The sequence below is a fragment of the Nannobrachium achirus genome (genome assembly GCF_963921795.1).
Source record: "Nannobrachium achirus genome assembly, chromosome: 4".
Taxonomy (NCBI): domain Eukaryota; kingdom Metazoa; phylum Chordata; class Actinopteri; order Myctophiformes; family Myctophidae; genus Nannobrachium; species Nannobrachium achirus.
Window position 1 is genome coordinate 49,666,136 of NC_137813.1, and position 11,811 is coordinate 49,677,946.

The 11,811-nt window shown below is 45.4% G+C and overlaps 1 protein-coding gene across 2 annotated transcripts; it reads left to right on the plus strand.

The window, feature by feature from the left end:
• The first annotated feature begins 2,985 nt into the window (after positions 1-2,985).
• Positions 2,986-11,557, plus strand: cant1a (calcium activated nucleotidase 1a). Of its 2 annotated transcripts, none has more exons than XM_080724177.1 (4): positions 2,986-3,119; positions 8,344-9,012; positions 9,519-9,722; positions 10,610-11,557. In XM_080724177.1, the coding sequence occupies exons 2-4, from the start codon at positions 8,367-8,369 to the stop codon at positions 10,978-10,980; spliced, it is 1,221 nt and encodes a 406-aa protein (XP_080580303.1). In that variant the 5' UTR covers positions 2,986-3,119; positions 8,344-8,366; the 3' UTR covers positions 10,981-11,557. The 2 variants fall into 2 exon arrangements, with proteins under 2 accessions (XP_080580303.1, XP_080580302.1); XM_080724176.1 differs by lacking the exon at positions 2,986-3,119 and adding an exon at positions 5,164-5,251.
• Positions 11,558-11,811: the final 254 nt, after the last annotated feature.

An 11,811-nucleotide genomic window follows, 5' to 3' on the forward strand; every position in this document is an offset into this window, starting at 1 on the left:
GCTGCACGGTCAGAATCATGTTTTTTGACTTCTCCAGTGCTTTCAACACTATCCAACCTCCTCTACTGGCAGAGAAGCTTGCGCTGATGGGGGTGGACAAGGGCTTGGTGGCATGGATCACAGACTACCTTTCAGGCAGACCACAGTACGTGAGGCTGCAGAGTTGTCGGTCTGATGTGCTGGTGAGCAATACGGGTGCCCCCCAGGGCACTGTGCTCTCACCTTTCCTGTTCACTCTCTATACATCGGACTTCCGCTTCAACTCCAAGATCTGTCACCTGCAGAAGTTCTCAGACGACACTGTGGTGGTCAGCCAGATCTCGGGTGACAACACGGCTGAGCACGATGGTGTGGTTAAGGACTTTGTGCAGTGGAGTGAGGCCAACCACCTCAGGCTCAACGCGAGCAAGACCAAGGAGATGGTGGTGGACTTCCGCACTTCCAAGAGAGTCCCCCCGGTGCCAAGCACCATTAATGGAGAGGTGGTGGAGTTTGTGGACAACTACAAATTCCTAGGAGTGCACCTGAACAGTTCACTGGACTGGTCGAACAACGCGGAGGCGATTCACAGCAAGGGGAAAAGCAGGTTGTTCTTCCTGAGAAGACTGAGATCGTTTGGCGTGTGCAATAGGATGCTACAGATGTTCTACCAGTCTGTCATGGCAAGTGTCCTCTTTTTTGGAATAACCTGCTGGGGTGGCAACAACAGAGCGGGCGACACCTTTAACCTAAATAGACTGGTGAGGAAAGCGGGCTCTGTTGTTGGGTCCTCTCTGCAGGGGGTGGAGGAAGTTGCCAAGGTGCGAACGGCTAGGAAGTTGGACTCCATCTTGAACAACTCCTCCCACCCCCTCCATCTTGAGATCTTCAGTTACTGGAGTAAGAGAGGAAATGACCATTTTGTCTACCCAGGGCGGAGATGCGAGAGACTAGGAAAGTCTTTTGTACCGGCTGCTCTCAAGCTGTACAACGAGACACACAACGGTCGATTGACAAGGACTACCTTCCTAACGTAGGACGATGGTAGCCTTTTTTTTCCTTACTGGAACTATATCTGCACTGACTTTGACCTCTAAGGACCTTCCAGGGAGGGTGTTTTTTTTGTGCGTCTTGCCGCATCACCCTTTCTTGTTTATTTTTATTCTTTTTTGCTAGTTGTTTTTATCGCTCTGACCTTTGGACACTGCACTATTAGGTTGTGTTAGTAGTTTTCTTTTAGTATTTCTGCTTGTGTTTGACATGTAGAGATACTTGTTGCACTAACTAGCATTGACTGTATGGTCACTTTGATTTGGGCACTGTATTATTTTTTGATAGTCGTGCTTTAAGACACTTTATGTATATATATTATTCGTTCCCTTTCCTGTTGTACCTTGCTCTTACTGTACTTACTGTACTCTGTACTCTTGTTTTTTCTTCTTGTTTTTTCTTTTCATACTTCTCTGTAACTTTGTTAATAACCTTATACTGCTGTGCTGCCTCTGGGCAACAAATTTTCCCCCTTGGGATAATAAAGGTATCTATCTATCTATCTATCTATCTATCTATCTATCTTTCACACACACGCCACCAAAAGGGCGGTGTCTGGAACGCCAGGCTACTGCTGCCCCCCATTGATGATGTGCTCGACCACATCTGGTTCAGCTCGCTGGACCTCTACAGTGGCAGAGGGCAGGGGTGTCGCACCAAATTCTGGGCACTGGGTACAAGGATCCACTCACATTTTGTGCTTTAACTATTGAAAAATAGCAGATCTACAAGCTCACAGCGTGGCACCGAGTGTCGCGCTGCGAGCTTGTAGATCTGCTATTTTTGAAAAACCGTGAAAAGTCTTATATTTCAAATCCTAAGGTTTTTTTCTGTCAGTGGTGCTCAAACTTTTTCATGTGAAGGACCCCCAAAATGATATGTATTTGGCCGCGGAATTCCATCTCAAAATATTTAGTTCCATGACCCCCAGAAGCAACATTTCAGTTACAAATGTTCGCTTAAAAATACAAATATGTTCAAAGATTTGCACACATTTTCACGACTTTTCAAAAAATAGCAGATCTACAAGCTCGCATGTGAGCTTGTATATCTGTTATTTTTCAATAGCTAAAGTATAAAATAATTAAGGCCGCCTCCACCTTAATTGGGCCCTAGTAACTCAAGTCCCACACAGCAAACAGAGGTCCCTCCACCCCGAGGCTTGTCCCAAGACCATCAGATCTTCTCCAGTGGCCAAGAACTGTGGCAACTTAAAAATACGCCATTTGGTCTTTAATCATCTTTACAACACCCCAGCCACCTTTGAGAGTTCAGTGGACAGGATCCTGGTCAAATGTCCCTCACAAATGCTGTGTAACCTCGATGACCTGGCCCAGGCAGCGGCCTTGGAGGGGGCTCTGACCAGTCTGAAGGTGTTTGAGGCCATTCACCAGGGAAGTGCCACCTGCTGTGATGACAACCATTCTCACCCTCAGAGGCAAATATGTACTTTATTTGTTACTTATTTGACAGCTTAGTTACTTTGCACATTTTGATTGATTGATTGAATAATTTTATACATAAATATACAATATTTGTTGTAGCCCCACCCATCCCCACCCTACGAGGGAGGGGCTCCCTGGCCCTGCTCCATCTCCCCATCAGTTTGGGGGTCCCTGGCCTGAAAACGTTGAAGACCCCTGCTTTATTAGATGCAAACAGTCATACATTTGGGCTAAAAGGACACAAAAAATGTCCTGGGGACTTGATACCATTGTGGTCCTACACAATGTAGCCTATTAAATTCATCAACATTTAAATCAGCTAGAAAATGGGGTTTAGGTGGTTTGTCATCAATGAATGGACATTATGCATTGGATTGATTGATTGATTGAATATTGATTGAGTAGTACCTTTTCCACCACTGGGCTCATCCCTGTGCAGCAACACTGCGCAGGCCGTGCGCAGGCAGTACGCGACATGCGCGTCATCACAGCATACAGGAAGTAATGTGACAACATTTTTCTGCTAAACGAACGGAACGCAGGCTGCCTGGGGGATCCAAAGAGAAGCAAAGCCAGCAAGACGCAATGTTATCCCAACTCCAACCTCCTTTATGGGACGTTTAAAATGAAGAGCTAACAGCTACAGTAAGTCCGAATCAAAGTACTTCATTTTGTGGACCTGGAAATGGCGAGAGATTGCGCTTGGGATGAATGTCATCATTATGTGATGGCACTTCTAAACCCTGCCTTTCCTCTGACAGCATTACAGTCTGTTTAGCTACACGGAAAGCTGTACTACTGGTTAATGATTAGCAATGAGTGTGTGTGTATGTAGAGAGAGAAAGCGACAGAGACACAGAGAGAGAGAGAGAGAGAGACCAACGTCACAAGTTCTCACAACCATCAAACATAGGTTATACTAGGGGTCTTTAGTCTAATTACTGTGCATGAAAGCCTCTAGAGAACGTGTCGTGTACCATTTAATTTGCCATTCTAACTGGGCAGGGGTCCTCAACGTTTTCCAGGCCAAGGACCCCTTATTAGCTGAGAGAGATGAAGCAGGGACCCCCCCCCCCACCCACCACATACTTTATACATAAATTAAAATTGGGCTGCAGATTACAACTTGTCATAGATATAGACTATGTACATAGACTAGATGACTTGTAAACTTGCTTAATCCATCAGTGTCGGATTCATGTTCATGTGTACTTTAAGAAATAATTTGACCTTTGGCTCTGTACTTGGTCTGCTCTTTTTTCCCCCTCTACACCATTCCTCTTCAAGCTTGTGTTGGTCCCTCCCGAATAGGGTTGCCAGGGTTAAGTGGCTAATATTTTAACCCAAAACATATTTGTTTATTTTTGATTTCCTATCGCATAAAGATTTGGCAGCCCGCCTGTAGCCCACTCTGAGGACCGCCTCCCTAGACCCCCTGTTGAAGACCCATGTCTTAAGGATTTGTAAATCAGTGATTAGCGTATATGACCCAGTGTTTCTACAGGAATGCCACGCGCATCCTCCCACCCTACAGCCCACAGCACTCAGTAAACTATTTATTGTCTTGGAAGGAACACCTGTGAGCTTCATTTCTCTCTTTTAACGTGGTGCTTCGTGATCACTTTCCTTTGAAGTCCATCTCCCCAGATGTTCTCAGATGGGAGAGGATGGTTCACAAGGCAGGGAGAGTTTCCAGGAGCACGTGTTTATGCTGGTTGTTTAAGGCAGGGGGTCCGGGACCCCTAGGGCTCCAAATCTTTGATAGGGACTACTTTAACCCTCTCATTCCTAATCTGGGGGAAACGTAAGCCGAAAATTGCAGATCGACAAGCTCAACAAGTCTGCGACACAATGTGAGCTTGTAGATCGGCTATAAGAGGTTTGGTGTACAGGGGGGAAAAAAGAGCAGAACAAGTATGACAAAGTATTGATGGTTTAAGTGGTAAAATTTCTGAAAACACACATTTAACATGATTCCAATATGTAGTGGTAGTGGGGGTCCTGCTTCATCTCTCTCTCTCAGCTAAGGGGTTCCTTGGCCTGAAATAATTTGTAGACCGGCCCCTGGTTTAAGGGATAATAACAGAAACTATACTGCTGTCACTGTCATCCTCTCAGATTAAACCCTACAAAAGAGAGAAGTGTCAGCCTGTGTTAACAAACGGCAATTTGTTTAAATAAATATGAGTGATGATCCTTCCCTTTTTTTGTGCAGAGCGTGTCGCTGATTTATCCCCCAGAAACACCTCTCTCCCTCTGTTATCGTCAACAGATCGCACTTGAGCCCGGCCTCGCTCATTGCATCATAGGAGCTGCTCTGCTATGTGGATGTGGGAGTGTAGTTGTCATTATTACAACTGTAGATTTGTTTCTGATGGATTTATTTTTGAGCCTGCTGGCTTTGTGGGTTTTCAAACCGAGGAGGTAAAAGCCAGTTGTGATTTCCTGAATCTTGTTCGCTTAATTATACATTTGTGGGGAGTAACCTGAGCTCACCCAAGATTACTGGTGGATTCTGGGCGAACTGTAAACAACAGGGGCCTATTCACTAGACTGCTTGAATGGTTTGCACCTTTGGACTTGCACTTTGTCAATCTGTCATAATGCTTAAGGTTCACTCCCAACGTTAGAACACCCGGTCCCTTAGTCATGATTGCATTGTGTGTGCAATCTGTAGTAGAATTGAACAGTACTGAGTGCACAGTACTGAGTGCACTAAGCTGGACTTTCACTGGTGTTTAAGATGACAGTAGTTCAACGCAAAAGAAGGAGAAGGGGTAGGTGTCAGCTGATCTGCACGATTCTGATTATTCAGAGGACCCTAGCAAAAATATTCTTGCTGTGTTCTCCTTATAAGTCACGATAGGTTGTGGGTGTTGTGTACTGGGATCCACTGCATTTGGAATTCAGTACATCAAAATTCTCTCACCTGCACAAGAAAGCAAGACTGTAGTTCTATATCTGCTTCTATTTATATCTGCTGCCTCTATTTATATCTGCTGCAAATGTTTCTCTACTTGCACAAGAAGCGTTTCTGTCTAATTGTATTTCTATTTTGACCATGCGGATGCACCTAGTGTATATTTGGCATCGTGCCTCCTTGTTATTCGACTTTGTTTCCCTCGTTTCTTTCTGTATTCTTTACCTTTTGTAACTCGCTTGTACAACAAATAATGTCACCTGCTCTTTTATGCCTGCCCTGTAAACCTGTGATGTGACAAATGACCCTGAAGTTAAAATACAGTCATTTTGTTCAGTTTCAACAGGCTTCATGATACTGTGTATTTTAGGAGAGGATAGCTGGTCTGCCTCAGAGCACACGGCCACTGATGATGCTGCCATAATGGACTGCTGTTTGACTTGGGGCCCTGTTATGAAAGGGCCTTTCAGGAGAGGCGGGTTCCTCTTGCTCATTTTCAGAGAAATGCAGCCATGTTTGGGCCACAGGGAGTAAAGTTCCTGAGGTTGGAATTAGATTAAGAGGTCATTGGAATTTAGTTGTGAATCTGTAGTTGGTCTAGTAGGTCAAGGTTATGGAGCCAAGTGTAGGCCCTTCGGGTGCAAAGTAGATCATGTATTACTGTGTATTAGACTTCAGTTACTGACTTACTGTTAAACTTAATCTCATCATCACCTTTATTTAGACCCAGGCCAGGAGTACATTTGAGGGGCAAGCCCTCATTTTAAATTTAGCCAAGGTTAATAATAATAAATACACAATCAAAATTCATTACAGATTGACAGAATGTGAATCAAAGTACAGTCAGTTACACAATCAAATAACTTAAACTGTACCGTACATAAAACAAGACAACTATTAAAACAGCTGGAATCACAGTCAAAAGTGTTAAGGACCATTGCTCTGAACTGACCATATTATGGCAAGGAACTGATTTTTAAAGACTTTTGAAGCTCATTCCAGGAAGTTGGGCCGCTGACAGAGAAAGCTGCCTTGCCCAGCTCTGGCTTAGCATGAGGAACCTTGAGCATTACAATATCAGTGGAGCGGGTTCGATAAGTGCTATCTTTCTGTTCCGTCATGGAACAAATATAAGCAGGGAGCTTACTATTCTGTCTGTATGTATATAATTTATCAGAGATAGATTTGTTCATTCAACAGAATGGATCCAAGAGGATAAACAAGACTAGATAATGACGTTCCTGTCAATTTGAGTCTTTGCCACGTTCGCGGCCTCCTGTCTCTTGGTATCCGGTTCTAGGCTAGGGGCTGGCTAGTAATATCTGAGATACAGTAGCTTGGTAGTGTATTTCCTGCTTTACCTGTTGGCACTGTCCCTTTCTAAAGGGACTGAATGGGCCACTCCCTCCTTTCACGTCGACGTGGTACATTACCTGTGTCAGTGTGACATGCCTGTGTGTGACCTCCCACCCTCTTCCTGCTTTTGTTCACCTCAAAGAATATACAGTAACTGGGAGGACTGTCACACAGTCAGTCGTATGAGTTTTACCTCGGATTTTAAGTCCTATTTCACATGTTTTGAGTGTTGACTTATCACCTGGATGAAGGAGCTGTCGGTGGACCCTATTCATGGTACTGTATGAATATCTACTGTAGGCGATCAGAATTAATATAATTGTTTAAAAGATTTTTACATATGAAAGGTTTTTAACGTACATATTTGTGCCTTTGGTAATATCATAGATGGATCATAGAGTCATATATATTTTGATGTATTTGGATGGATGTTTATGATACACTGCCTGAGGAGGATACAAATGGCTTGAGATTTGACAGTAACTGGCAGGTATTGGCTTTAAAGCAGACAGTGGCATTTTACATGTTGGCCTGTGGATTCTCTAGATGCTCATATTTGAGTCTTGGTAGGTACTAGCCACGTTGTAGTCCAACAGACACCTGATACAGTTGGTTTTGTATGCCGTGGTTACATGCAGTTGAATGTACTGTTGACCATGACTATGTTTGAGATGTCCTGATATTTGGTATTATAGACTACTGACATGGTCCCAACCCAATCATGGACACGATACAAGCCTAGTGGCTACGTGGCACGTTAGGTTGTATAATATCTGTCTAAATATGTCTATTCTGCCCCTCAGCTCAGTTTGCCCGTTGGTTGATTTGAGTACACAATCAGACTGCCGGTATGCAGGTTAGATAACCTGTTAGGCCTTTAGGATATGAAGGACATTTCATTTGGATGTAACTGCCACACTAAAGAAGAAATGAAATGCAATTATATAGCGCCTTTGTCCAAGGCACTCTACAATGATTGTATATAATGATTCACCCATTCACACACACATTCATTTCATACTCACACCGATGGTGGAGGAAACCATGCTAGGCACCAACCTGTTCTTCGGGAGCAATTAGGGGTCCAGCGTCTTGCTCAAGGACACTTCGACACTAACTCTGGGGTAGAGTGGGATCGAACTGGGAACCTTCGGTTGCCAAGCGGCCACTCTACTCCTGAGCCACTGCCGCCCCACTAAGTGAATATAGTAAAGGAAGTTAGAGTTTCATAGTTCTTATGGTCTTATGTGGGACATGTATTGGGTTGCTTCAGTTGCTGTCACCCAGTTTCTTACAGCTGTATTTCCATTTATTTGCGGTAGTTTCTATCACATTCCGCCTAAATCTGCAGTTCTTGGTGCTGTCCCCATTGGGACATAGCGTAGACATCAAACACAGCCCTATGATGATTGATCATGATGTCATCATGCTCTGATGTCACTGTGATGTCAGGGGAACCACTCTACCAGACCTTGCCAGTCGTCCTGAGGCGTCTTAGTAGTCACCCTGCCCTGCCCTGCCCTCAAATGACATAAGAAGTAAGAAACCCAGTTAGATTGGGTCATTATTAACCATCCTCTCTCCTGCCTGCAGCTCCTGCTGGTGCACATTCCTCCATGCCTGCTCCTCCAGGCTACACTCGACTGGAGCAGAATGATCCTATGAACCCTCTGCGCATCTCCGTCGGTGGTCTCCCCATGTTGGCTTCCATGGCCAACACCACTGACCCTCGCTTCCGCCTCAAATGGCGGTCCATCGTGGCGGTGGCGGCGACCGTGGTCCTGGTGCTCCTGCTCTTCATGCACCTGGGCCAGGGGCTGCGGTCGCGCCCGTCCAGCCCGCAGGGTTGGAGGCCCGGCCGCCCCGGCCCCAGGCAGGCCGAGTCCCGCTACAACGACACGTACCCGCTCAGCGTCCCCGAGCGCACACCGCAGGGCACCCGCTACCGCATCGGGGTCATCGCCGACCTCGACACGAACTCGCGCAGCGACAAGAAGCTGACGTGGTTCAGCTACATGCGCCGCGGCTACCTGCTGGTGTCCCAGAGCGGTGACAAGGTGGCGGTGGAGTGGGACGCCGAGAGGGTGCTGCTGGAGAGCCACCTGTCGGAGAAGGGGAGGGGCATGGAGCTCTCTGAGCTGGTGGTGTTCAACGGAAAGCTCTACAGCGTTGACGACCGAACGGGCGTCGTGTACAACATCGACGGCGACAAGGCCGTGCCGTGGGTCATCCTGACCGATGGAGACGGCTCTGTGGCCAAAGGTCAGTGATGCCCCGCAGTTACAAACATCCATAAGCACAAGTAACTTGATGTCAGGTTCTTTCATATGAAAGTTTCATATCCCGATTATTGTAACCAAAGAAATAGCAATTTGCGATATTATTGTGATAATCAAAATCCATTATCCTGGGGTGGAATATTTGCCAAAAAATAGCAGATGTACAAGCTCACGAATTGTGAGCTTGTAAATCGGCATTTTTTTGACATTTCATAGAGAGTGAAAAAAAGTATGTATATTATAAGTACCTTTTACCAATTATAGAGGGTTTATGTGGTACCGGATATGCAGCTCAGCAAATAAAAGGTGAATTGATCCCAGTGCATGACAGAGGACGATATCACAATGAATTAAATCTCCACAATACGATTATCGTGAGTGTTTTTATCACGATAAACGATAACATCGCATATCGTCCCATCCCTAGTGCACACATTGAAATGGTTCCCTGTAGAAACGTGGGTGATGTTGAAACTTTTCTCCCGGTAGGTTTCAAAGCAGAGTGGCTGGCGGTGAAGGATGAGCATCTGTACGTCGGCGGTCTGGGGAAGGAGTGGACCACCACGGCGGGGGAATTTGTCAACAACAACCCGGAGTGGGTGAAAGTGGTGGGCTATAGAGGGGACGTCCAGCACGAGAACTGGGTCCCCAGATACAAATCTCTGAAGTCTGCTGCAGGGATCGAACCACCTGGTGAGGGCGCAAACCTACCTATACTGTCAACAACAATTGCTTATCTCTCTCTCTCACACACACTCACACAAACACACACACACACACACACACACACACACACACACACACACACACACAACACACATTTAACATCTTTTTTTTGTGGTCACATTTACCAACACATTCTTGAACACAAACAGTAGTAGATGCAGAAACTTGGGAAACTCAACAATAACTGTTAAAGGATACAGAAAGATAACAGATACAGGAAGCATCGCCTCCTCCAAATATGTTGCCTGACTTATTATCACAGACACTAAACAGAATTTTGCCAATGCCTCCCCATATGAACACAAGCAGTTTACATTTGTAACCCAGCTGTATAATAGCATCCTTAAGACGTTGGTACCTCATCAACAACAACAAAATCGGGTGTAATGGCTGTAACATCCTAAATAGGCATCATTTTCATTTTTGCACATGAACATGGCAGTTCAAACATAAGAGTGCTTATACATTTTGGCAGGTGATGAGAAATGTACATTCCCTTACATACATAGCAGCCAATCAGAATACACACACACACAGGGTGCCCGCTGGCCTACTGGTCCAGGCGCATACCACATAGGCATTGCCACATTGGCATTGATGCCTGACGGCGTCGCCGGTTTGATTCCCGATCCGGACGACCGTTGCTGCATGTCACTCCCCATCTCTCCCCCCATTTCCTGTCAGTATCAAATAAAGGCATAAAAGCCAAAAATAAAAAAAATACACACACACTCTCTCAGAGCTAACATTATCCAGTAGAGATCTTCATGTATTACAGGCTATAATGCTGATTTGTATACAGCGGAGGAATTTTTTGCCATACATCTTCTCATATCACTCTCTCCCGCCTTTAGGTTACCTCATACACGAGTCGGCAGCTTGGAGCGACACCCTGCAGCGCTGGTTCTTCCTCCCCCGCCGCGCCAGCACAGAACGCTACGAGGAGACGGCGGACGAGCGGCGCGCCACAAACCTGGTCCTCAGCTGCTCGCCAGACTTCAGCGACATCACCATGAGCCACGTGGGGCCGCTAAGCCCCACCCACGGATTCTCCTCCTTCAAGTTCGTCCCCAACACGGACGATCAGATCATCCTGGCGCTCAAGTCGGAGGAGGACGCCGGAACGATCGCCACGTACATCATGGCCTTCACGCTAGACGGACGCATCCTCTTGCCCGAAACCAAAATAGGGGATGTGAAATACGAAGGTTTGGAGTTCATTTAGAGGGGACGATGATTGCTTAAAAAGAACCCTTTGTCGTGGGGCCACTGTACTGTGGTTCTGTGTTGTTTACAATCCAATCACTGTTGAAGTGACTTGCTGCTTGTTCTCTAAAGAGTTTGGGAAAGACAAAACGGCAGCCGCTCAGAGTATCTCTGAGGTTATTTCGCCAGGCAGCGTGATCAGAAAACTCAAAGGTCTGGAACTGTTGAAAAGTCGATGATGGTCCATTTTATGGAAGGTGATGCAGCGCTAGCTTGCCAGAACATACAAGCCAACATGTCTTGTTGATCATCCCATTTCTTGGTCAAACGTGACCCTCAGAAGTGCTGTAGCTTCTAATGAATGTACAAAAGATGAATTAATCAGAGACTGTGATTTTTTTGTTTTGTTTTTAGTAAATCTTTACTTATATGCACATACAGTACTGTACCCATTGGGGATGGGGGCAGGTGGGTCAAAGGGTAACATGCCATATACTCCAAACACATGACCTTCAGTGGAATGACTAAAGGTCTGTGTTCTCTCTTTTGTCTCTTTGTTTGTTCAATGAAAGTCAACATTATTTGAAGGAAAGAAACTGGTGATTATTTAAATGTAACTTCATAACATTTCCATGTCTGCTGTTTTTAAAGTAAAGATTATCTTGGTAAAAATCTGCCATGGATTTCTCTTTTGATTCTTCGCTTTGATCTGACAAACAAACTAAACCAATGTTGAATAGACGTTCACCTCCCACAGGTTTCGCACCAGAAACGTTGTGCATTAATCTACCCTGAGATGATTTAAAGTGAAGTGAAACTACCGCTCTTCGAGAGGGAAAACTACTGTGCT

Bases quoted from the DNA above. Each gene is read 5' to 3' on its own strand.
- cant1a (XM_080724176.1), top strand. From the start codon at position 5,218: ATGACAGTAGTTCAACGCAAAAGAAGGAGAAGGG. The intron at 9,013-9,518 runs GTCAGTGATGCC...TTCTCCCGGTAG, and splicing joins AGACGGCTCTGTGGCCAAAG to GTTTCAAAGCAGAGTGGCTG. The intron at 9,723-10,609 runs GTGAGGGCGCAA...TCCCGCCTTTAG, and splicing joins TGCAGGGATCGAACCACCTG to GTTACCTCATACACGAGTCG.